The sequence below is a fragment of the Excalfactoria chinensis genome, chromosome 6 (genome assembly GCF_039878825.1).
Source record: "Excalfactoria chinensis isolate bCotChi1 chromosome 6, bCotChi1.hap2, whole genome shotgun sequence".
In the NCBI taxonomy this organism is placed as follows: domain Eukaryota; kingdom Metazoa; phylum Chordata; class Aves; order Galliformes; family Phasianidae; genus Excalfactoria; species Excalfactoria chinensis.
The window spans coordinates 19,084,922-19,111,001 of record NC_092830.1 but is presented as its reverse complement, the minus strand read 5'-3'; the positions used below and the strand labels follow the sequence as shown (position 1 = coordinate 19,111,001).

The 26,080-nt window shown below is 39.7% G+C and overlaps 1 protein-coding gene across 2 annotated transcripts in view; it reads left to right on the top strand.

Annotated features, from left to right (window-relative positions):
* Nucleotides 1-26,080, top strand: part of ZSWIM8 (zinc finger SWIM-type containing 8) — a 59,093-nt gene that overhangs the window by 4,788 nt on the left and 28,225 nt on the right. For both annotated transcript variants that reach the window (XM_072340648.1, XM_072340647.1), the window contains exons 2-4: nucleotides 19,116-19,269; nucleotides 19,967-20,061; nucleotides 25,375-25,547. In XM_072340648.1, coding sequence (XP_072196749.1) covers nucleotides 19,116-19,269; nucleotides 19,967-20,061; nucleotides 25,375-25,547 — 422 coding nt within the window. The remainder of the gene's footprint in view (nucleotides 1-19,115; nucleotides 19,270-19,966; nucleotides 20,062-25,374; nucleotides 25,548-26,080) is intronic.

Genomic DNA, 26,080 nt, shown 5'->3' with positions numbered 1-26,080 from the left:
CAGTTTGAACTTATTCACTTCTACAGAAAGTGTGATGATGAGTTGCATTGATACACTCAATAGGCACCTAGTGGTAAGGCTTGATCTTTTTGTTCCATCCTTCAAGCACTATGTACTGTACTGCAAAAAAACACAAACTCTTAAGCTAAAGTAAGAATTGTTCAGGCAGTGATCTCCTAAAAATATTCTCATTATACAGCCCCAGGAAGTTTGTATTCTTCCAAACTGTTAGGAATGCCCACCGTGGTGACTAATGGGCACAGTGCCTCAAAACTACAAGCTGTAGTGAGGGAATGATTGGCAGAGAATGGATAGAGCCTGAGGTGGAGATGTGATCAGTTTAGAGACAATCTGGTAGAAGTCTGAATTGTGTCTTTGAGGTAAAGTGACAGTGGCTGATTTTCACTAGTTTATAAGGACAAACAATAAATGGCCCAGAAAGCAGCACTTCTTCCTCAAGGTTGCTACTTAGGACTAAATTAAAGTTAACCCTTGTTCAAAGACTTACTGCAGTAGGAGACATCAAGAGAAACAGGTTCTGGTTTATCTGATGTGATATCTTCAGACCAGGAAGAGAGTGTTGGTGTCATCCTGAGTGCTCACTCAGAGCCTGAGGAAGCTGGAAATGAACACTGTGGTTTGCTGTTTTCTTGCTATTACTGTGTATTGGACAGCTGCAATTGATTACTTTTTTTGTTTTCTGCTGCATTTGTGCCTCTGGTGTGGAAAGGGGGAGGTTATGTCTGTGTTTCTGGGAGATACAGATGTAATGCATCTTGTGTGGGGTTTTTTGGTGTGATGCAGTATAATCTGTTTTGGCCTAAATACCTCTTAAAGTATATATAAGTTCACTGATTATGTTAAAAAAGCCCCAAACATTATTGTACTATCTATTGTATTATCTGTTGTACTGAAGTCTTGTACCAGCTGCCTATTGAGTTCTTCATAGGAATTAAAAGTCTAAATGTTAGTGGCAGGATATAGCAAATGCTTTACGAAATGAGCAGAGCTCAGCTGTCCACTGAGGAAAGGTAATGTGACAGTGGAGGCTTAGCTGCTGGAAGGAAAAAGGTTTCTCTGTACTTTCTTACCCTAGTAAGTGGATTTCCCCTATTTTTGTACGGCATCCCATTATCCATAGTGATTGGCAGTATTGTCTCACTGCACAGCAGCAGCTGAAGCACAAGCTGAAGGTTGTGCAGAGGTTCTGCGAGTCAATTCATTAGAGCTGAAGGTACCGCAAAGAAGTTGGAGCTGGTCTGTCAGGACTGGTGGGCATCTTTAAATGTGGAGCTCCAGAGCAGCACTGTACATTTCAGAAGCTGTCCAGAAGTTTCTGTCAAACCCAAAGGCTGTGCCACGGTGCAGTGATACCTCTGCCTTCTGGGATGAATGCTTCTCACATGTGTCTCATTTCTGTTGTGTACTCCTGAGCCTGTTTGAGGTAACTGAATGTGTGCACCCCTCTCTTCAGGAATGGCACTGGAGAAAGCCCTTCAGGAAGCTGTCAGGAAAAATGCATTTTTGCTGCTGTGACTGGAAATGGCTGCTTCAGTTTTGACTCTGCTGCTGTCTTCTGACCTCTTCCTTTAAACAGGCTTCTCTTCCCCTCAGGAGAAGTCTTGCATGTTCTTTCCATGTTGTAACGTCTCCTCTTTGTACTGGGAGGCCTTCCTGGCTCCCATGGCTTTTTCTTTGTGTGATTTTTCTCCTTCCTTCCCCCTTGAGGACATCCCTGTATTTCTGAATGACCTGCAATCACGGATACTCTGTGTGTTTCAGATGTACTGAAGCCGGCGAGGCTGTTCTTTGGGGCGCGCTTGCTCATGAAGCAGTGGTAGGGGGGCAGGTTTGAGCCTAGCTGCTGGACTGGTGCTCTCCCTTTGTTTCCTATCCATTTCTCTATAACCTCCTTCCTTATTTTTCTTTGACCTGTTCTTTATTGTTAAAGGATAAAAATAAAATCTATCTATCTATCTATCTATTTTTTTTTTAACCTCTAGTTAACTAGCTCTTTCCCGAGATGAAAACATAATGAAGGCAAAGCACCTTGAGCTGCACTTCATGTTTGAGGTTTGTAGTTATCTATATGAGTGTAATTTGACAGTTAAATGCAAATGTCTTTTGTTTACTGAGTATTTTACCTAGGATAACGTGTGAAAGCAGTCCTTTGTTTTAACGCATGTGTGTTGTATATGTCACTTCTTTGAATGCTTACAGTAAAGTGTCTTTCTTCTTCGAGTACTTGAAGAAGATATTTTAATCTCTGTATGATTCGTTCACTCTTCCCACTTGCAGTAACAGGAGACACGTGTACAGGCACTGCAGAGCACTGTGCCTGGAGCTGTGCCCCCACTGTGTGCCTGGGGGCATTGAGGAGTGGAACCCATTGCTGCAAAAGAGAACACATGTGTTTATTTATTTATTTGTGATGGAAATAAGTAAAAGTACAGGAGAAAATGTAAGTTAGAGCTTAATCTATTCTCATTGCTAGGCAGGTTATTCAGTTTCAGAATCTGCTTTGCCCTGGGTCTCCTTTTGAAGGATTAACATCCTACAATGTGGGTGAATCTCTGTGACTCTTCTCTTGATCATTAGTGATTCTTTGCCAGTTGCCGAGTTCAGAAGGTGATGGAAGTTTCCAGAAGGTAGACAGAATTGTTCAGTGTGCAGAGGTGGTCTGGGAGCTTTGTGTATTGCACTGGGCTATTGTCAGCTTCATGCACTTAATGCTCTGTAGTATTGCTCCTACTATATAGCAGCGTGATCTGTGTGTTTGAAGAGCCATCAGTTAAATATGATTTAATATGGAAGTTTCCAAGTATGGAATTCCTGTTCATTTTGAGGAACAGCAATAAAGCCATAAAACAACCAATGTAAAGAAAAAATTACACTTTTTTACATTTTCTATTTCTTATAGCTTCAATGAGAAAAGAAGTGAGAACCAAACTTATCAGACCTATGAAAATCTGCTTTCTAATGTATTTTCTAACATATGCTGAGTAAAAATTCTTCTGCATACAAGTTGTGTAAGTAAAACTTCAGATGCATCTTGTGAACCGGCCTTTTTTTCCCCCTCTGATGTAGGACATTCTCAAATCAATGTCTTTCTTGCAGTGTTTGTATAATAACTGTGGTAAAGTTCATTTTTAAGCAAATGTAAATTTAGTAATTTCATCTGTGAAAAGTTGGTAGAGGTTTATAACTGTTTTAAGTACTCAAGTGGATGTTTTTGAGCAACTGAGAAAGCTGCTGCTTGTGTAGCATGGGTTATGAATCTTTGCTTGGTTATGATGCCCAGGATTGTTAAGTGGTGAAGTGACCCCCCAGGCTACTGAGTCTGACAAAGGTGTCCCTACATGTTTTTACATTAGTGCACAATTGAAGGGACAGGCGTATGCATCTCAATTCAGTGAACAGGAGAGTGCTTTTCTTGTCTGTATCAAGTTCTTGATAGTGCACAATAACAGAGTGACACAATTCATGCTAGTATGTTGAGAAAAAGATAACACAGTGAATTAAATATCAAGAAATATGAAACCAGAAATAATAAAGAAGTCAATATAAAAGTAAAGATCAAACGCCACAGGAAAGTCTTTTAATAAAACACTCCCTTCCCCCCCTACCCCCGCCATATACTTTTGAAGGAACAGAAATGGACATCAGTGATTAGATCAATGTCTGGTATGCCAGTTACAAAACTGGGAGCAGAAACCATCTCCTCTTAATTGTCTGGTGTCCCAGTTATTATACAGTACTTTGTTCCCAAGGAAGAAAGGAATGTGCGGTTTCAAAAGATGTTTTACATACTTTAATGAACTTTTGAAGTAAACATTTGTCTGTTTCAAATATCTGTAATTAATTTTGATATGGTTTGGGGCTTTGTATCTCTAATAGTGGAAGAGTCAAAACCAATTTGGCTCTTTAAAGTGCAGTCATCTCTTTAAGATTTTGTTGTGATTTCATAGATAACAGCTTTTTTTCCCCTGTCACATAAAATCATAGGTTTGTCTTGGGTTGGAAGGGACCCCAAAGATCACGTAGTTCTTACCCTGCTGCTGTGGGCAGGATTGCCAACCACTATATCAGGCATTAGATGAGGTTGCCCAGGGCCCCAACCAAATTGTAAGTCTGAAAAGCAGTTGTAAGAGTAATTTTATATAGTATAATGGCTAGAAGTTGATTTTTCAACTTTATTCTGATATACTTTATCTGTCATAAGCTCTTTCCTCCCTCTTTCTCTTTTGACCCTTTTCCAAACTCTTCAGAAGTAGAACTGAAGGCATATATGTTTCAACTCAATAATATATAGAGGCTAGAACTTTTTTTAAAGATTAAAGAGCAAAAATGCATAATGTACAAGATACTTAAAAAGCTGGCTCTAATTTTAAAATGCCACAAATCTTATTCATAGAATCAGTAAGGTCAGAAAAGACCTCCAAGATCATCCAGTCCAACCATCCACCTACCACCAATATTTCCTCACTAAACCACATCCCTCAGTACAACATCTGAACATTTCTTGAACACCGTCAGGGACAGTGACTTAGCCACCTCCCTGGGCAGCTCATTCCAGTGCCTGAACACTTTCAGAGAAGATGTTTTTCCTGATGTCCAACTTGAATCTTCTTTGGCATAATTTAAAGCCATTTCCTCTAGTCCTGTCATTAGTGGTGTGGGAAAAGAGGCCAACCCCCACCTCATCACAACCTCCCTTCAGGGAGTTGCGGAGTGATAAGTTCTGCTCTGAGACTTCTCTTCTGCAGACTGAACAATCCCAGCCCCATCAGCTGCTTCCCATAAACCTTGTGCTCCAAACCCTTCACAGCTTTGTTGCCCTTCTCTGAACATGCTCCAGGGCCTCACTGCCTTTCTTGTAGTGAGAGGCCCAAAACTGAACACAGTACTTGAGGTGCAGTTTCACCAGGGCTGAGTACAGAGGAATGACCACTTCCCCACTCCTGCTGGCCACACTATTCCTGATACAAGCCAGAATGCCATTGGCCTTCTTACTCACCTGGGCACACTGCTGGCTCATATTTAACCAAGTGTCTGTCAACACCCTCAGATCTCATTCTTCCAGCCACTCTGCCCCAGACCTGTAACATTGCCTGGGGTTGTTGCGACCAAAGCGCAGGACCTGGCACTTGATCTTGTTGAATTTCATCCCACTGGCTTCAGTCCAGCAATCCAGCCTGTCCAGGTCCCTCTGTTGGGCCTTCCTATCCTTAGACAGATTAACACTTCTCTCTTACTGAGGGTATGCTGAATCACTTTGTCCAGCTCATTAGTAAACATGGTGAACAGATCAGGCCCCAGTACCAATGCTGGGCAACAGCACCTGTGACAAGTTGCCAGCTGGATGTTACTCCATTCACTGCCACTCTCTGGCCCAGCACTCCAGCCCATTCTTTACCCAGCAGATTGTACCTCTCCAAGCCTTTCTAAGTTTCCTCCTCTGATGCTGTGTAGTGACTACTCAGGGTTACCAACAAGTAAATTCCCATGTTGCTTAGAATCTGTATTTTTTATTGATGCGCCTGTTTTTCTGTTTCTTCATCTATGGAAGGACAGTAACATTCCGGCGGGGCTTGTGTCACCTTCTAGTTGTCCAGCGTCAGAAAATGTTGATACTGATTTCTTTGACCATGCTTTTGTTGGTGCTTTTGGAGTTGATACATCTTACAGAAAGTGCTATTTTGGATACATTTCAGTCATGTGTGTTTGGAAACATAATATCTTCTCAGAAGAATGAAACAAAGGAACTTTGTCAGGCTGTGCTACACCCGTTACAGTTTTCTGGAGCTACATACTTTGAGATAAATGACGCTGTGAAAAGTGTCTGGTTTTAATCAAATATTGCTTTTATGAATCATTATTAGTGTTTCTAGATCACTCCAACAAAAACAAAAGAAAGGAGATAACGTCGGGACTAACTATGTTTGACCTCGTTTATTCTGTTAAGATGTACATTCATTTGGCAAATCTATGTGCTTATTTTTCTGTATTTGAATAAGAATCTATTGATAAGTGGGCAGCACTGAAAAAAAATTGGGAGTAGCATCTTTAAACAAATTCTTAACATCCTCAGATGACTGCTGCAAGGAGGGAGTATGAATGGTATTTCTTGGTGCTCCATTGGCTTTTTTGTCTTCCTTTTGACCATTAGTTTAGTTTGTTGCCGTGGAACAAACAGTGTAGCTTTTGAGCTCCTTTTTCATATGAGATGAGGGCTGGCATGTAGAAGAAAGGGAAAGGATAAATGGATGAAAAAAGGGGGAGATTAAAAAAGAAATCCCGTCTGCTCTTGGGAATAAAGCTGGGTGCTACAATGCAGGAGAGAGCAGCCTTAGAGAAGGTGAAAGAGGGAAGTCAGAGAAAAAAAAAAAGTCTTTTTTTTTTTTTTTTTTTTTTTTCCCAAAGATGTAGATGCGTAGTGTGATAAAGGAATTATTGCCATGAATTTTTGTGCAAGCAATGAGAAACTTTATGGGAAGGAATCCAGTTGTACTTCTTCATCGTGAGTTAAGACACTCAGAGGTGACTTGTTGAATCTGGTGAGTGCTTGGGCCAACTCTGGCTTCCTCTTCTGTTTGGAGAGGTGAAAAAAGTAGATGTTGGCCTTTATTTGCTATCTAGAAATACTGGTAAACAGCATTAATGCATTAGTGGAGTCCTGAAAAGAAAAGAGTTTTAAAATCTCATTTTCTATAATTCTTTATTTTATTTATTATTATTATTATTGTTTCAGATAATCTAGTGGAAAAAGTGAATTACGTCTTTTTTGTTTGTTAGGCTAAAGATCGGTAAAGATGCTTCTTTGAGTGTGCCTCCCCAGCCAGTGTTAAAGAATGGACGAAATGATGTAGCCTTGAAGCAAAGTTAGCCAGTTGCCACCTGGATTCTTTTTAGATATATTGACTGAAACAGTGCCTTGTAGTCAAGCCATTGTTACTGGCATCTTGTCCGTGTATGTGACAGATTCTTCCTTGAAACACAGAAAAGTTTGCTAAAGCTGTGAATATTGAGTATTGTATGACCTTCTGGAATCTGTCCATGCCTTGTTTCTTGTATTCGTAGCACTTTAGTTTTTACAGATCTCAATATGTGTTCGTGTTTGCCTGACTTCATGGATTTGACAAATTGTTGTTCTTAAGACTTACATTCTGGTCTTTTTTTTCTTTCCCCTGAATATTCCTATAATGGAATACTTACTTGGTAAGTTTATAACTGTCTTGTCTTCTGGACAGTGTACAAACATGCAGTCTTGTTAATCCATGTTGGAGGCTAATCGCATAGCTCGATGGTGACTTGAATGCCTAAGTTCTGTGTGTTTAAGAAGCACCGATTGTTGATGTGAATAATATTGTTAGGTATTTCACATTTAAACTTCATTACAGTCTTGCTGGTGAGTTAAGATGTAATTAATAGCTGTAAAAATGAAATTACTATTACTTACACAAATCTAATGCCTTTGTGTAATCTATACGGCATCACTTAATAATTCTCTTGAGCTGCTGATGGTTTCTGCTGCATGCTATGTGTAATTATGTTTGCTACCTCACGTTTAGGTCTGTAAATGCTGAAGTGGGACAAAAAGGGAGCTGCAGCTGTAAATTTGTTTACCAGAGCTGGATGGGCCAGGTGTGAAAATATTTGCAACTTACACTTCCATATGACTTTCATGCATGGCTTGGAGAGAAGGTGATCTAATGTGGATAAGTTAGTTGTTTGCCCCTGAATGCCTTTGGTAGTTTTCATTGCCTAATGGTCTGCATTTAGAGAAGCCGTGTGCAAGCTCAGCTAAGCTGCTTATGCTTCTCAAGGACAGGAGTTAGTTTTCCCTTGCTGGTTAATAGCAGGAAATGCTTCAAGACTTCTGGGGATGTTCTCAGAGGATGATTGACTTTGCTTCAGTCTTGTGATGTTGGAAATATTTTGGGAGATAGTATCCATTTGACTAAGTAAATTCATGCAATCAGTGCCTCACAGTTTTCTGTTGCTCCTTTTGTTATTGTATTTGCGCACCAGTAGTGATAGATGTACTTGTAATGGGTTCCTCCTCTGTAAACATTCTGCAGCTGCTGGCTTGTTCCATTTATCCTTGATACTCAGTTGTGTGTGGGGTGGCCACTCCTTTCTTTTGTTTACTATACGGGGGAACCAAGCAGCGATTGGGCACTTGCCTTATTTCCAGTGGAGGGGCAGAGAGCTGGAGGAAGGTTGGGGACTGCTGCCTTTGGGCCCCACAGCAGCAGCTGGGGCTGTGCTGGCACCTCTGAGCTGCACTGGGGAGTGCCACTGAGTGGGATGTTAGCCTCCTGTACAGACACACACCCGAGCTTACCCTGTGGGAGGTTTTTACAAAACCCAAGGTTGTAAAATCACGAGTCGGATGGGAATTTTCTTAGAAGCTCTTAGGTGTGCAACTTCGACTCCTGTCTCAGGAAATGGATTTTTAAATCTCTGGTGGTATTCCATTGGTGATACCAAAAGGCAGGGTCTTCTTTGAGTTGCTGACAGATGTTTAGGTATTTTTAATTATTTGTTTGTTTGTTTGTTTTTTCACCCTAGAGGTGAGAAAGCCTCATCCTTGATCTATTCTTTCCAGACAATCAATTTCCTATAAGCCCCACTAGAATGGGCTGGATCTCATTCTGATAATGCTCTGCAATGCAGCACCTCAGTGTTTTCCGGTGTGTTTGTTTGGAGGCTTGTGATACCACCCTGGGATGTGGGCATAGGATAAAGCTGGTTAGGGATTAACTGGGCATGCACAGCTTCAGAGTGGATACTAGTGGTAGAGAACAGCACATTAAATAGTGCAGGTTACATGGTGTTTTGTATGACATCCTTTCAGCATTTGAAAGCATGGTAATACATTTGGTCGAAATAGGTGCTCAGCTGTGATGCAGTCTGGATTTTTGATTTGTGTTTATCTTCCATTTGTCTGCATTCTGAACAGTATGTGATCCATGTTGATCTTTGTAATTTGTTTGCTTGTCCTTTACTGCTGCGGATAATTCTGAAGTCCGAGATGATAATATACTTTGCATGGGGCATGAGTGCAAATGAGCGGTAGCACGGAGCCTTCCCTGTAGGAAGCAGGAGCTGTTTGATCTCTGTGCTGTGTGTGCACGGTGTGTGTTACACAGAGAGAGCGCAGGGAGCAGCGGTGCCAGGAAAACGCCGAGCCTGCAGCTGATCTGCTTTGTCAGCTGTAGAGTTACTCTGAATGCAAGCTGCCCAATTTGTTGTGAAACCTTGGCCAGCACTGGCATGAATACACTGTTTTGTAGCACTGTCTGTCTTTCTTTACAGAAATCTGCTGCTCATTTTAGGTTTTCTAACAGCTGTCGGTTGCTTGCCCAGGCTGCTCTTTTTTTGAAATGAATTCCTTTTTTAGGGAGGGAAATTGAAGGGTGATTGGATAAAGAATTTCTTGTCTGCATTTCCAGGGGAGGTTGTCAAGTTGTGAATGCTGTATTGCCTGCCTAATGCTGGTGCTAGAGTTTTTTTGGATCTCGGTCATGTTACAGAGGGGGAGAGCTGAGGAAAGAGCTTACCAACATTTTTCTCTTGAGATTCAGAGCTCCTGAAGTGACAGATAAATCTTATCTCACATAAGGTGGCAGCAACGTATCAAACACTCATTTGCATCAGCACAGCGCAGTGCAGGCGTTCACAGTTGCTACACAGGTGAAGCAGTAGAACTGAGTGTAAAAACAGCTTTCCATTCTGAGCTGGACTGGACATGCATTGGGAGAGGTTCTGATATGTGTTCAAAGCAGATATTTACTGTAGATACTTTGTGTATGCTTGCAACAAAATCTTACGTGAACTGTGAGGCAGAATGTAAGTGACAGGGATCTTCTGCTGGGATCTTAGGAGTGTGAGTTCAGTGGTATAGGAAAGTGCAGATGTTTCTGTCCTAGAGTTCAGAAATCATGACATTTGGTTTCACCTGAATTTCCCTCCACCATCAAATATCTTTTTGGTTATTAAATGCTACCCGTAAGTTTCCACCTTTGCCTTGTCCTGAGGTTCTGAAGGCTGAAATCAAGTGTTCTTTCTAGAGATCTGGTTCCCAGTACATAAAGAATGTCCAGCTAGGATGTTGTAAGGGCATAAGGAGCACAGACTGGGGCGAGATGAAGGTAAATCTGCTCTTCAGCCAACTGACCTTTGGAGAGCAGGCGTTGCTTTCATATGTGTAGCTTTTCTTCAGCCTAGTAAGTGCAAGAGGCCTCAGGGATGGTCAGGTAGGGGGCTACCTGCTCGTCAATTAGAGGTCACTTGGGTGCAATTAAATCTTTAGTCATGCTCGTCAATGGTGAAAAAAGAATAACACAACAGTGTTGGCAATTTTTCTTCTTAATGTCATTCTGCTCTGAAGAGAGTGTTCCTTCTGATGTTGTGCCTCTGAAAGTATTCTTGCTGACATAGAAACTGCGGGTAAAATTGAGAGGGGTAGAAGCAAACAGATGCTCCTGTAAGAGAAGCCTGCCTCCCATCAGATGTACATTGTAGCCTCTTAATGTGAAGAGCTGTTTCTTGCATTATTTTCTAAGAAGTCCATCAGACTTCTGGTTTAGTTCTGTTCTGTAGTCCTAAGTTCCCCTGCTAATGCTGGTGCTACATTATGTGGTTAAATTGTAATTTCTTAATTATTACATTGTGGTTTAATTGTTGAGATGATTAACTAATGGACAATGTCCTCAATAATGTGCTTTAACTTTTGGTGAGCCCTCAATTGATCAGGCAGCTGGATTCAGTGACCTTTGTAGGTCCTTTCCAACTCTCCTGTTGTGTTCTGCACAGCTCTGTTCTAAGATGCTCTGTTCATTATCTGCGATTGCCTGTTCTTTTCAGTGTTGTTTTAAAAGGAAGGGCACTGGTAACTAGAGCATCTCAAGAAGGAAGTTTTTCTGAGGGTAGATCATGACCACTATATAAGCAGTGAATGGTTTTGCTGTTGGTGACATAGAACAGGAAGAAACAAAGAATTCTGTAGGGGAAACTGGGACATGGTTATGGGGTTTTCTGCATACTCCTGCTCATTTAAACTCCTGGTAGGTTTGTACTCTTGGACCTCACACACACAATGCATCTTCTAAGTTCTAGCTCTCTTATGAGGTATTGGATAGGATTATAAAGCCTTGCCAGTTTTCTTGTTGGAGGGCTTTTGTGTGCTTCCTGAAATCCTGTGGAAGCGCTATGAGGAGTAATGCTTGAACATTTTGTGACAGGAAAGATGTAACCTGAAAAACAATAACCTCAGGATAAAATACTTTTTAGCTCACTCAGATACTGAAACAGCTGCCAGGAGAAGTTGAGTGTGTGTTGTGCATGTACCCTCCTATGATAGGGGCTCGGCTTCCCTAGGAAAAATTGGTCTGAGTTGCACTCAGTGCTTGATCTTAGGACAATGGCAATGTTATTTCTGTGATGATGTGGAAAATTAAGTCTGCTGGTTTCCTTAGTTCAGTATACATGTAGAAAGTGAGTGTAAAAACCAACCGTGCAGTAGATTGCTCAGAAATGTGCTTTTTAAAATAATTCTGATGACCAGAAGAGGAACTGCAGGACTCGACATGTTTGAATTTACTGACACTTGAGAAAAACCCCAAAACACTTACCCACCACAAATCTGTAATGTAATTCAGTATTGCATTTTTCAAATCTACTAAGACTTGTGTACTAAACAAACAAAGAAAAGAATTAACTTTTGCTGTCTGTATGTGTTTTGGACGTGTTTTAAGGTCTGAGTTTAAAAACAAAACTTTCCTGTTTCCTAATTATGGAGACAGAAGACAGGGTGTCAAGATCTGTTTAGCCAAAAGATGTATGTGTTTGGTTTTGAAATGAAGTGTAAATACAGCAGCAAACAGGCAGTTTGAGCAAGCAAATACTTTTGCTATGTATATGAACTGTATGTGTTGCAGTGCTGGGCAATTTTCAGAAGCCAGATTGAGTTTACATTTGATTATGCTATGGCTTTTGCTTTAGATAGCTGAGACTTTGAGGATGAATTAGACACTCTCTTGTGAGAAAATTAGCTTTTTTTGCATTGGATAAAGTAATAAGTAGCCATTCTTAAAATATTACTGTGGTGGTTGCAATGGAATTTGTGTGGTAGTAGTTGCTGCAGATTTTCTCTTAAGTGGGAGGTTTCTAATTATGGACCATTATCTACCCATCTGGGCTTTGTCTTTTTTAAAGGCATTTGGCTATGAATCTTGTGAGTCTTGTCCAGTACACACAAATGAAAATGTTCTGTTGCTTATTCCACTTCTCAACTGTTCTGAACATAAAAATGTCATTCTGTGGGTTAGATCTGACGTAGGCTTACCCAAGTACTTCTTGCTTTCAGCTAGGTTTTATATATCTATGCACTTGCTACCTAGCCACGTTTGCTCTTAATGTAGTTTCATTGGTGAAAAATGGTAATGAAAAGCAGAGACAGTTGTGTAACTCTCGGTGAGGAAAATAAGAGGTAAATGCAAGTCTTGTGAATTTCAGTTCCATTATGTTTTGGAAACTTTGGCTGCACTTGGTAGTCTGGTCTGAGTATGTGAGCATCTTAAAAAATACAGAAGTGTTTGTGTAAAGGAGACGTCAAATCAGAATGTTCCCTTTGGCCACCATTTCTGAGCAAGCTTGATAAACAATCAGCAGCAGCGTTTGTAGCATCCTTCCTCCACCACTTACTATGTATTATTTTCTTATCCAGTCTTCTTGTTCTGTCTAGCATCTGAATAACTCACACAGATGAATTCCACCAAAGGATTTATTCCACAATCTGCTGTTTTCCATTTGTTATTGCAGCTGCTTTGTTAATGCTGAGAAGTTTTGCAGGGAATTGATTTGGAGTGGTAACTGAGAAAGAAATTGCTGAAACTTTGTTTTAACTTGGTAGAGAAGCTGTTCCAGGGTAAAGGAGCTGCTTAATTTCTGAAGACCGACACTGCTTAAGTAACTTAGGAGCCAGAACATGCACATGCATTTTCACATTTTTTTCCTTGATCTGTAGAATGAAGGAACCTCCTATTTTTAGAGATGCTGCGGTTTGCTTGTTTTCGACAAGAAAAATTGCCTTTTTTTTTTTTTTTTTTTTTCCCCCTTGGCTTGGCATGAAATGGAACATGGAATTCTTAATCTAAAACAGAAGAATACTAATTCAAGACAGCTGGGAATCACTGAAGATTACACTGACTCTTCAACCTTTCATTCAGTAGGTAGTCAAGTTGGATTAGAGTTGAGGGGGATTGCTTGTGTCCATTCACCTGTCAGGGTCTGACACTGATGCATCTATTTTCAGTCTTGGAGTCTGACTAGGCTATGGGGCGACTAGCACAGCTTCATTATTTCATGGCCTTCCAGTTTTGTTTTCTTCTCTTATATTGGTTGCTGTTGGGGCAAGAGTTCTTTCTTTGTGCCTGTTGTCTTTGGTACGTCTGCTGAGCTGCCCAGAGAACACCAATTTGCTCCAGTTGTGCCAGAGCAATGTGATAATGTGCGTATGTCCACTACAAGCTATACAGAGACCAACTGTGTGATCACAAAAGGTCATCTGCAACTCAGTGTGTGGTGACTTTCTTGGAAAGAGATGAGTTTCTAGTAGTAAGAATCACCATGCAAGCCTGAAAGAGTACATCAAGTGAGTTGGTTGCGTTTTTTTGTTGTTGGGTGTGTGGTTCTTTGTTTTTATTTGGTGTTTTTTTTTTTTTTTAAATCTAGTGTGCTTCCTTAGATAGTCTGCTCCAGGCACAGGTCTAGCTAATCCTTTTTCTATTATGGGATACAGTTTTCTAGCTACTCCTGTGGGTTGCCTGCTAGTCTGTACAATGGAAATTTTTCAAGCTGTTCTATTTAAACTCTTTTATCCTGAATCTCTCTCCTCCAACTTTGGCACAACAGGCTGTCCAGAGAAGCTGTGGATTGCAGAATCACAGGGGTTGGAAGGGACCTCAAAAGAGCATTGAGTCCACCCCCTGCTAAAGCAGATGTACTACAATAGGTCACACATGTAGGTATCAAGACAGATCTTGAATATCTCCATAGAAGGAGGCTCCACAATCTCTCTGGTCAACCTGTTTCAGTACTCTGTTACTCTTACTGTAAAAAAAGTTCTTCCATGCACTACTACAAAACTTCCTTTGTTCAAGTTTTAGGCCATTGCTCCTTGTTCTATTGCTACACATCACTGAGAAGAACCTGGCCTCACCCATTTGCATCCCACCTCCCTTTAGATATTTATAAACACTGATCAGATGCCCCCTCTCTGGAGGCACTCTTAAAGGACAGGTTGGATGGGGCCCTTGGCAGCCTGATCTGATGAGCAGCAAACTTGCCTGTGGCAGGAGGTTGGTACTGGATGATCTTTAAGGTCCCTTCTGAGTTAAGCAATTATATGATTCTGTGACAGAGTTATGATCTGCCTGTGTCAGTGTGACAGAAACGTAGGTGGTGGTGAGTTGGTGACCCGTTGAGTCAGCTCTGCTCTTACTGAATGCTTCTTCTTATGGGCCTTGTGGGAAGAGTTTTGTGTGGGAAATGCTTTTGAAGGAAGTGAAAATACCCTTTTTTCAGACATTTGCAATATACCGTGTGTATTATCCTCAGAGGTGAATTTCTTTTATGTTTAAATACATGTATCCTGCTTTTAAGAGCACACTGATTATGCAGCAAAATGGAAGAAGAATAGGGAAAGAGATGTAAGTAATGGCCTAAACATCTTGGAGTATAATTTATATTCAAAATGGAGATGAAATTTTTAATTAAAAATGTCATGATTCATTTGGCAATATTCACCTTGGATGACTGTGTAAAGTTCTCTCTTTACAGTATAACAGAATTCAAGGCAAAGGTAAAGTTTTCTGATGTGTGTTGCATAGTTGGAGACTGAAAGGAACATACTGCACTGACATGTACTTCTTCAACACATCAACATTGAGATTAAACTTTTGGAAAGATAAATGAAGAGAGATTAAAATAGAACCAAGTGCAGGAGTGTGCAGAAAACAACAAAAAGATAAGCATTTTTGAGGAGGTTTGATTTAAGTATGTTATAGCTCAGTGCCCAGCTTAGTCCGCTCTCCGATTAGCACTTTGGTTTCAAGAGATATTAGGGAGAAAATATGTCACTGCCTTAAGTTCAGGGCTTAACATATATATTTCTGCTTGATTTATTTTAGTTAAATGCTTAAGTGACATTGCACAGAGACAGATTTATCTTTCTACATGGCAAGCCCTGCCAAAAGAAATGTAATATTTACCATTTTTTAAATGACATTTGTAAAACAGGTTTTATAACACCCCTGCATACACCTTTACTGGTCAAGATCACACACTACGTATTTCTTGTTAGTTTTACTGATCTCATTTTCTCTTCTGATAGCAGAAGTGTTTCACTTCATTTTCTCCATCTCCTTGTTCTATCTATAGTTGTATTACTTTTTTCCACTCTGATGCATTTTGGATTGAGGCCAGTGGTAGAGGTGAGGAGAAATGTGAGATGTAGACTAGCGAGAGCTATAAAATCTAAGCTGTAGACATATCTCTTAAAAGATAGTGCAGTCTAAGATGTCTTACTGTATGGTTTACTTGCTCTGCTAACAAGCTTTTACCTTGTTTTCCTTAAGGTGTATAAAAACAATGTCTTATCTTTGCACTGTCTTATCTCATTCTGTGAGATTTTTTCCCTTGAATTCGTGTTTGTTCATATATATGTTGAATGTATAGTTTATTTTTAGGGACATGTGTCAACTGAAAGTAATCCAAGAGGAGTAATGTAATTAGATAACAAATACATTCAGTGTTTGGTCCAGCTGAATTTGTTTCAGTTCCATTTGATAACTCCTGGCCCCAATTTTGCTGTTTATTCAAGCAGAGTCTTCTCTCTCTCTCTTTATCTATCATGGAAACTCTGTTATTGTACTGAAGAGTTTATTGGAACATGATCTGTTTTTATGGATAATTGTTGGCTGCAACTTGCTACAGCCTGCCATGTGCTAGGAAAGGTTAAGAAATGTAGCACACCTATGTCAGTAAGCCCTGATGGCACGGAATTTGTTTCCACTGGTGAAGGCATGTGCATGTATGTGTGGCTTGCCCTAGCTGCTTGGGGCTGGGTTGGGTCTTTCTGTTGTTGCTGTTGTTCCTGCAGGAACAATTGTGTCTAAAATTATAGCTATTATAAAACTATTATAAAGCAATGATAAGATCAATTCACATGAAACAGTAAGAAAAAGTGTAGGATGGTCCTCATATAAGAGTTAGTGCATTCCACATGGCACTAGATAGATGGGACATGATTTATTCAGAATGGCTGAGAAGTGCTTGGTTCTGCCTGCTAGTAGGGTGTACTGATCAGATGATCTCTCAGATTCCCTTCTAGACCTGGGATTTGGGTTTTGCTGATCACTTAAAGTGTAGGTCAGAATTGTTGGGGTTGCTTATGCTTTGCCTTAATTTTATTCTTGGAAGACACGAGGAGTTTCCTTTGCTCTCTTTGGCTCATTCATGTCTGCTGTTCAAGAGGAAGCACAGTGTAAAATTGTTTTCTCCCTCAGATAGATATATCCTGCAGATTAGTTGATATTCTGTTACATCTTTGATTTTATTGCTACGTTGTTACTATTTTTTATACTTTCTGCAGTCTTCCTTAGTGTTCTTTATCTTTGCATTGAGGGGAAGCTGTGATGCCTTTTCCTTTTCTTCATTAGCACTTTTCTTTTTTGTTCTTTTTTCCCCTCAAAGTGTATTTTGTAGTGTTTGGGAGTACCTTTCATGTATTTCACTGATAATACCTTTTGATATAAGCAGATTTGTATATCTAGAGACAAACTTTTGGAGGGGATCTCTTTGTTTAGTATTCAAACTAAAACATTGTCTAATATAAGCCTATATGTGACCCTACTCAGGGTGTCCAACTGAATGTACAGAAGGCCTAATGGGGTAGTCCCTCTGTTCTGAATCCCATGCTCTATCACTGTGGCTGCACAGGGCACATCACCCTTGAAACTTAAGGCAGTTTAACTTCTTAATTTTAGTGTTTACGTTACATACCAGCTTGGCTACTGTGAATTCACTCATCCTTAAAGTATCATCCAAATAATATCTGCTTCTCAGTTATCTTCTACCATTTCTTTTCCACATCTTTTTTTATCTAGAAAATTAAACATTTTAGAGAAATCCTCATTTTATAGGTAAGATTATTGCATTTTAGATTATTTTTTCCACTTCAGATGTTACTGCTTTTGCCTTATTCTGACAATATCTAAACTATGTGCTGTCTGAATGTGTGCTGAAGACAGCTGTTCCGGTTAATTGGCTGCTGGCTCCTGCAGGCTACTATTAACGCAGTACAGCTGATGAAACTGAGTTCAATACAAACTCAACCAGTTACCTTAGTTCGCTGCAAATCTGGTAATATCACAGAATGAGTGTGCTGGAGCCTTCCTAACAGAGTAAATCCAAGAGGCTTCTTAAGTAGGGCTGACTTCAGTATATTTTTGGTGGATTTGTTTGTCCCAGGCTCATAGTCATCTCATAGTGGCAAGGGCTTTTGCAGCCATGTTATGGCTGTGTGGCCGAGCTGACACGACGTTGCTCATGTGACTCGTTTTCTCAATAAAACTGCAGTTTTATAGCAGGCTATGTGGAAGAGCTGATTCAATGGTCCCTGGCTCAAGAGGCTCCTGGGATCTTACTTCCTCCAAAGGATCCATGCTAACATGTTGTGTAATCATATGAGGGGGGCAGGGGTCTGTGGGTAGAAGTGGTGGCAGACAGCAGGGTCCTGCTTGTGTCAGGGCTGTTTACCCAGCTTGCTTCTGACTGGGGTCTGAAAAGCTCCCTGGGGTTCTCATTGAGTACTGCTGCCCAATTACTGGCTGAAGTCAGATCATCCTGAAAATTGTTAGATCAGGGCTTTGCAGTTGTTTGATTCATCAGGAAGCATAGATGTTCCTTATGTGTAGTAGCACTAACTCTTTCCCACTTGTTTTTTTTTTTCCAGGATAGGTAATTTCATCAGTGCTTGTCTTAGGGTTTTTTTTGAGCTAGTTTGTTTAGGCTTGAAGGAGAACACCTGTGCTGTATAACGAGTAGGTGGAGTGTAATTGCAGTGATCCTGCTGCTGCTGTTCTGCTAGTACTGTTGAGTCCTAGTCCATTGCAACTGTAAAGAAAAATATATGTAATAGTAAGATATGCTCATGGAATAATGGTTTGCTTTTGTTATTGCTGCTTTTCTGTCAACCCAGTGTGGCTTTGCTATTTCTGTGTGACCTTCATTACCCCACACCACATAGTTGTGAAAAGAAATACCATCCACTTGCAGCCTCTTTGGAAAGAATGCACAGGTGTTTCACCTCAGACTGAAGTCTTTTTCAGATCTTGTACCTTTAAGGATAGAGATTGCTTAGGTATCATCTCTTTTTTAAATGTTGTGTAATGAAAGATTTGGAAAAAGTGCGTCTACAAAAAGTGCAGTAAAAAACCCCAAGAAATACCTCTCCTTTCATTGCTCAGAGCAATTTTGAGTATTAATGTATCTTGGTTTGCACCTTCTGTGGTATCTATTGCTAATGTAGGAAATAACAGTGACATTTAAGTTGATTTTGCACTAACTAACAATAGTAGTTTTCTTTAGTTAGCTGTGTTGGCTGTCAGAAGGGGAAATAAGATGACTTTCCACTAAAATCTTGTGTATCTACTCACAGTAAAAATAGGGATAATTCACTTAACATCACTGTTCATTTTACAGTCTGTGCTCTCACATTTGTGGATGGGACAATAGCATGGCAAAACATAGGCTCCGTCTTTTATGTGGAATAAAAATCACTGGTGGTGGAGAAGTAATCCTGTGACAGTAAGAGACTGCTGAGAAGGGAATTCTGTCTAACGAATCTGTGGGGCTGAAAACAAACGTAAGGTTGGCAAGTAGTCAGTTTTTTTAGAAAATTTCTGTGCTGCCTTTCACCATACTATAAAATGGGTCTCTGAATTTGGTGAGTTAGGTGGGAAAGTGCTCTCTGCTCTGGTGCCTTTTGCTTCTCCTCAGTTTAGTTCCCTGAGTGGCTAATTGCAGTTTGTTTCTTGTCTTGCCAGATGGGCTGGTGATCCCATTGGTGGAACTGTCTGCAAAACAGGTTGCATTTCACATTCCATTTGAGGTCGTGGAAAAAGTTTATCCTCCAGTTCCTGAGCAGCTACAGCTTCGGATCGCCTTCTGGAGTTTCCCTGAAAATGAGGAAGATATTAGGTAATGCTTATGTAGTATTCTGTCCAGTTTGAATCTGTTGCTTCACTCAGAACTTAACTGAGCTCAGAAGATATAAGGGAGGGTTATCTCAAAATACTTTCCAAGTTTTTGATTGGTATAAGTAAAAGAATTGGAATTTGCTGAGTACATCAGTATCAGAGTGGATACAGACTGGTACTGTAACTGTATTTCTTATGTTTCCCCATTGATTGATTGAGTGCATAATCAGAACCTCAGTGCTATTAGATCTTTTACGGATGTATTTTGCCTGAACCTTTTGGTTTTTGTAGGTTGCCTATCTATGCAACCATGCATCTGGAATTTTGTAGGATAGTATTAGTATTTATAGCCTTTTAGATAGAATTGTCCTGACAATTCCTAAATGCTTTCATCTAACATTTTAGTATCAGTTTGGGAGTGAGTGCCTGAAGTGCTGGTACAGTTATTAAGATCACCTGTGATGGAGCAGAGCACATCAGCTGTTGGTTGCACATGCTCATTAGTCTGATGAGCACAGGTGTAAAAGAAATCTCACATGACCATGTGGGCAACTCATCTAGAAGTAAAAGGAGGTTTTACTGTGATGCTGAGGTTGGAATGTGATTGTTGGCTGTAAATGATTTTGTATTTCAGAGGAAAGTAATGTGAAGTTTCTCAGAAACTACCGATCTTGATTTGTTACGTTTGCCACTTGCAGATTGTACTCATGTTTGGCTAATGGCAGCGCAGACGAGTTCCAGAGAGGAGAGCAGCTGTTCCGAGTGAGGGCAGTCAAAGACCCTCTCCAGATAGGTAAGAACTCTGCAGTTTCATGTCTCCAGATTTCATTCAGCATCTCAAAACTAGTTTTTCTGTATCCTAGACTGAACTCCATGCTAGATGTGTTTTGTGTAATGTCTTAAGCTAAATGATGTATTTATTTCAGCCTTTGTCAGCTCAGCTGTGAAATTAAGTGAAAAGCCAGATAAGTTCTGCAAATTAGACCCTTACTCTGTCTTAACATTTTGGGAAAAACTTTATGGAGTACTTTTGTCTCCATAATGCTTGAACTCCTCATTAATGAAGAGAAATTGGCAATCAGCCTGATCCAATTAATGCCTTGCCTAAAGTGTTTCTATGGCAAAGATTAAGTTTACAGGCTTAAATGTTATTCTTTTAGCAAAGTAGTTATATTTATAATACAGGTACTCTGGTAGTATTAAGGCAGAATGTTGCTAGACAGTGAATTTATCCTCTCTTCTCCTCACTTACCTTGCTGTTTTAACATTTTACAGTTGTGAAAACTGACCTTATCTTAAACAAAAAACTGGACTCTGGATTTTTCACAAAATGAAAAATGAATACGTTTAATAAAGAATATAAAATGAATTCATGCTGTGAAAGTTGAGGGAGGAGACAGTCATGCAAATTGCAAGAGATTTATGAACTATTTTCTGAGTATGAGGGAAAGGGTGTGAAAGGGTTTTATCTAGACTGTTATCTACTGTAAATAACGATAGCAGGAATTATTTGAAATGGAAGTACTTCCTTATAGATAAGGTGTAAACAGTTGTTAGAGAGACTAGACAGTAATTTATGATCGTCAACAAAATCAAGCTAGAACTGAATTTTGAGTGCATATGTAATCTGCTGATTCAGGATTGTGATGCTGTAAGAGACCTCTAAGGCTGAACTTCAGGCAGGGAAATGTTTGAGTGGAAAAAAAATGAGTCAAAAGGAAACTTTCTGAAATTCAGTAATTCCTGTGACTTCAACAGTGGAAAAGAACATAAAATTTAATACACTGTGCTTAGATTGTGGTCATAACTTGTTTCAGTAATAAATTAAAAAGACAAGGAGGTGTGGAAAAATGTAAATTAACAAAGTCTGGGGATGTTAGTTGTAAACCAGTGCTTGGGGGAGGAGGAAAGGAAGAGGAGGTGGTGTACAATAGCACCAGGGAGAAACTTCTGCTGTACACATATAGCAACTGGGCTTCTTGACAAAGGATTATGTGTTTGGAAGGGAAGGAAGGAAATTTGTTTAAACAGTAATGTTGTTTCCTCCTGAGCAGAGAAACATCTAGTGGAAGGACTTTTTTTTTTTTTTTTTTTTTTTTCCCTAAGAATAGCAGCACAGAAGAAGGGTAGTGGGTGGATGTAAGTTCAGATGTTTGCTGTAAATGATTTTAGAGTGTTTGGCTGCAGTTTCAAGTTTCATATACTAACAAAGGTGCAAATAAATGCAAGAAATGAAGCAGCTTTTTGAGAGCAGATTTAGTTTTGAGGAAGAGCGAGCAGTGTACTGTGATATGGTGATCAATGGGACAAAGTTTGAACAGTGTTTTTGTGCTCTTCTGTCCCATTTCCTTTGCAGGGGCTGTCTGTATAAGGCCTATATTTTTCCTCTTCAATGTAGATAAGTAATCGTGGTCATCTTGTCCACGTGCAAATCCATATCCATAATTTCTGGACAATAGCACTTCTTCATTGCATTCCACAAAGCTGCTTCTTTACAGTGTTGTACTGTATATACACAAAGAATGGGCTTTTGTAGGCATTCTCCCACACATCCTTATTGTAGCAGTCATCTACCTGCCTTCTTGCACAGAGGAAGTTACTGATGTTCACAAATAGGTGTATTGTAGTCGCTAATTTCAGGGATTTAATTTCTATTTCATTCTTGTTAATGAGGAAGACAGCATCAGATTCACTCTTGATTCTTACATCTCAAGTAGAGTCACCAAGTCTCTGCTTTTTAGAGTTCCCTCTAACATGATTTAAAAAGAAAAAAAATAAAAATCCAGAATTGCCTTGCATTAGTTACTATTGAAAGGTTCAGCTATAGTTTTTCAATTTATGTTAATCCTAAGAAACCTGGAGGAAAAGCTCTTAAATTCCATGCAGAATAATAGAACTTGTTTGCTACCATTGCAATAGAGGCATCAGAATTGTCAAATATCAGATAAGAAATCCTGGAAACTATTACAAATAGCGTTCTTAGGAGGGTGGTGTTAATTCATAGGTGGCTTAAACTGTTTAATCTGTTTAATACCAATTGCTTACTGAGTGGTTTGGGGTATTTCAAATTTGTGTTTCCACCTGAAATTGTGAGGTCTAATAGAACCCCAGAAAAAGAAACAAACTAATGATTTCTCAATAAATGATTTTCATCTTTTAAAATAGGAGCAAGAGACATTGACACAGCCAACATAATTATCCTAAAATTCTGAAAACTGGGTTATATCCAATGGGAAGCATGTATTTCTCTTGGATGGTTTTCCTGAAAGATTGAGGTTTAGGGGCAGAGTAGTGAGAAGGATGGGTTGTGGACCAAAAAACAAGGCATCTCTACTTTGTGGGACCCAGTCCATGCAGCAGTTGATTAATTCCTGCTTTTCTGTTTGATAAAACCACAGGTATTATCACATACCTATTTACACTGTTACAAAAATCCTATTTCCATAAAACACATACTCAGAAAACAAAACAAAAAACCACTTGCTTAAACTAAAATAGACCAAGAAAAGGGAAAAATTCAAAAACAACACTTAAAAGCAGACTATTCCGTGAACAATTACACAAATTATAAATCTAATTTCAAGCAGAACAACAAAACACTTCACAAGACTCAGCTTTATGTAATCTTATGAGATGGCATGCATCCCAGTTGTACATGCAATGAGTCTTAGACTACAGCTGAGGGTTGCCCAAAGGCACACATATTACAAACAGGAAAAGGTCATCAGAAATATGAATCTTCTGTTTGTCTTTAAGGTTCCAATCACCAGTAAATCATCTTCTGCAGCAATGAGTGTCACCCTCAGACCCTTTTTGTTAGTCTCAAATTCATTTTTAAAGCAGCATAGAAAGCATAAAAGGTTATCAATGCCATAACCAAAATTCAGTCCAACAATCTACCTTAAGTGAAAAAATATGGCTTGTGATAGATGACTAAAAATTTCTCCCTCATCAGCAAAAACAAGTCCAAACTAATAAGCTTTTATTACACTATTGTGAGGTTATTATAAAGATGGCATTCAATATGCATATGTCCTACTAAATTCCATCTATAACAATGTGTAGTATTTCCTCCTCAAAATACAATCCCCATGCCAGTGCAAACTTAGTCTTACCTTACTTAACCTTTCTACTTCTCCTGTTCAACAGAATTCAAATCCTCTTCCTGAAGGAGGTGATTATTTTGATTAGTACACATAACACTCCCCCCCCCAAGTTCTTTAGCCATTTCAGCAATTGAAACGGAATCAAAACAAAAGAAGGCATTCACCACAAAATCACTGTGCAGCTTATTACTAGCTACAGTTCTAATTTATATTCCACACTTGGATAACACAACCCAAACAGTTCAGCCAGTCCTTCTAGTACACTGGAAGCACCTCAGACTAATGCCAAAATGCCCTAATTTTCACAAAAGTAAATTAAGCACTTCACAAACTGTAAGTGCAGCAATTCTATAGCACCGAGAAAAACAAGTATTCTAAAGATGCTAGAGAAGAACAGGTCACAGCTACTCACTCTTCTCAAGCTCCTACCATGCATATTTCATCTGTATATGAAGACAGCTAGCTGATTAAATGCAAAGAGGGAAGAATTGCTACAAAGAGAGAGAGGAAAAAAAAAACCAAAACAAAACAAAAAACCACCTTAAGGTCTTCAGCATGACATATCACAGCTTCAATACAGTTTGTAGTGGATGAATGCCTGTCCCTTGATGCTGATAATTCAAGCAGACCTGACTGATTCTTTTGCCCTGTCAACCTTGCTGCGCTGATAAAATGCAAGTGGAACGGCACAGGAAACCACACTAGGGAAAATACCTGGAATATATTAATGACTACCACAAATAATCAGGACAAATACCACAATTCAGTTCTCACTGCACAGCTAATCAAAGTCTGAACCTGCAGAGACAGAAAAGGTGACAGTGAGGGAGACCATTCAGTACTTCCTAGCCCAACACTACTGATAAATAAAATGGTCACCAAAGAGCACTTGTTTACAGTCTAGCTGCAACTGTTTTCTCACTGGCTGACCATAGCTCTATCCTACCTGCTTGAACATGAGGACAAGAGCCATGCCTACTGCACACATAAGTGACTCATGGGGATCACCAGAAGTGTTCTTTCCCTTCCATCCACCCCCTGCTCCCCACTACCTGATAACATCCTATCTGCTCCACACAAAGCAGCACGTTACAAAAAAAATCATTTACATGTACCAGCAGTATTAATTTTGCCACTGTATGCAGCCTAACAAAAAACTAAGATGTACATATTCTATTCTTGACAAGCTCCATTCCCATGAGGCCTCAAGAATGGGCTGAAGGCCAGAAGAATTGCTCTGTCAGGAGCCTCACTCCCCATGCCACCATTTTTTTCAGATGCTGTGTGCAGACCAAGTTTAGTGCTTCTGTGAAAACATTTAGACTTTCTACACAGAGAGTGTGAGCTTCTCACAAACAACAGATTTACTTCTTACACACAGAGCAGACTTGCCAAGCAGCCAGTAACGATGCTTTGGAGGATGTCTGGCCCACGAACACTACCAAGAGCTATCTACATCAAGCAGTGGTAGCACTACATTGTCCAGTGTGATACTCAATTAAGAGAAATTGATAGCTTCTGAAGTTAATAGTAAGTGCTGAGGCACAAGTGCTGCCTTTAGTGTCCTACAAAACTGTGACAATAGACAGAGTTAGAAGTAATTCTCAAGAAGTCACCATCTTCTGCACTGTTGCTGGAGCTAATTAATATGGAGGTCATGCCTGAAGTATATATAGCCAAACTTTGTGATCTAAAAGTCACACTTTTCAGTGGTGACTTTATCCAGTCCTGCTTTTCTTTGTAAAACATATATGAATATATTAAAATCTGTTTGGTTTTGTTTAACCTTTTACAATGTCTTATGTCTCTCTGGTAATACTCTACCATAACTGATAGCAAAGAAAGTGCTAGAGACTCTGAACTGATGTCCATCCCAGTGTAGATGTTGTTGCTAGACATATTATTTTGCTGTTTAAATGGCACATACTTAATTTTTCATGCTATCTGAATCTGTCTCCCAGGCATCACAATAGTAACTTTGTACTTTTGAATTTTTACAGGTTTCCATCTGAGTGCCACTGTGGTACCCCCACAGATGATGTCTCCCAAAGGTGCATACAATGTGGCAGTGATGTTTGACCGATGCAGGATCACATCATGCAGCTGTACCTGTGGAGCTGGGGCCAAGTGGTGTGCTCACGTCGTGGCGCTCTGTCTCTTCCGGATACACAATGTAGGCCTTTAAGGACAGACACTTCTGCCCTCCTCCAGCATCCTCTTCTCTGAGTTTCTTGTCGTTACATTTTTATGCAACATGAGCACCCTTTAGGGAAACTGTTCTTGGCGCTCCTTTTGGGTAAATATGGTGCAAATGTGCACCCACAGTTGCAGTCTACAGTGTGAATTGATTGAGTCTCTAAACTGCAGAATGTCCTTTGATAATGTGCAAATTGCTCAGAGTAGATACAGTCACTTTTGGGCCCTTCCTGTTTCTCTTTTAAATGCTAGTTACTCGTTCTTTCTCAGTTCTGCAAGGATTGGAAGATCCTTAGTTGGCCTTTTATTAAAATTCTCAGTAAATGTTGGATTTGAATGCTCTTTCTTTAGGTTGTAGGATCACTGAAAATGCAGAAGGAAAGTAATTTTGATCACTGCTGGCCTTTTTGGTCATCCATTAATTTTAACTCGTACTGAGACAGATAAGTGTCATTTTGACCTGTAGATTTCAATATTTAGTATGTTTGTAATTTTACTTGATTGCTACCA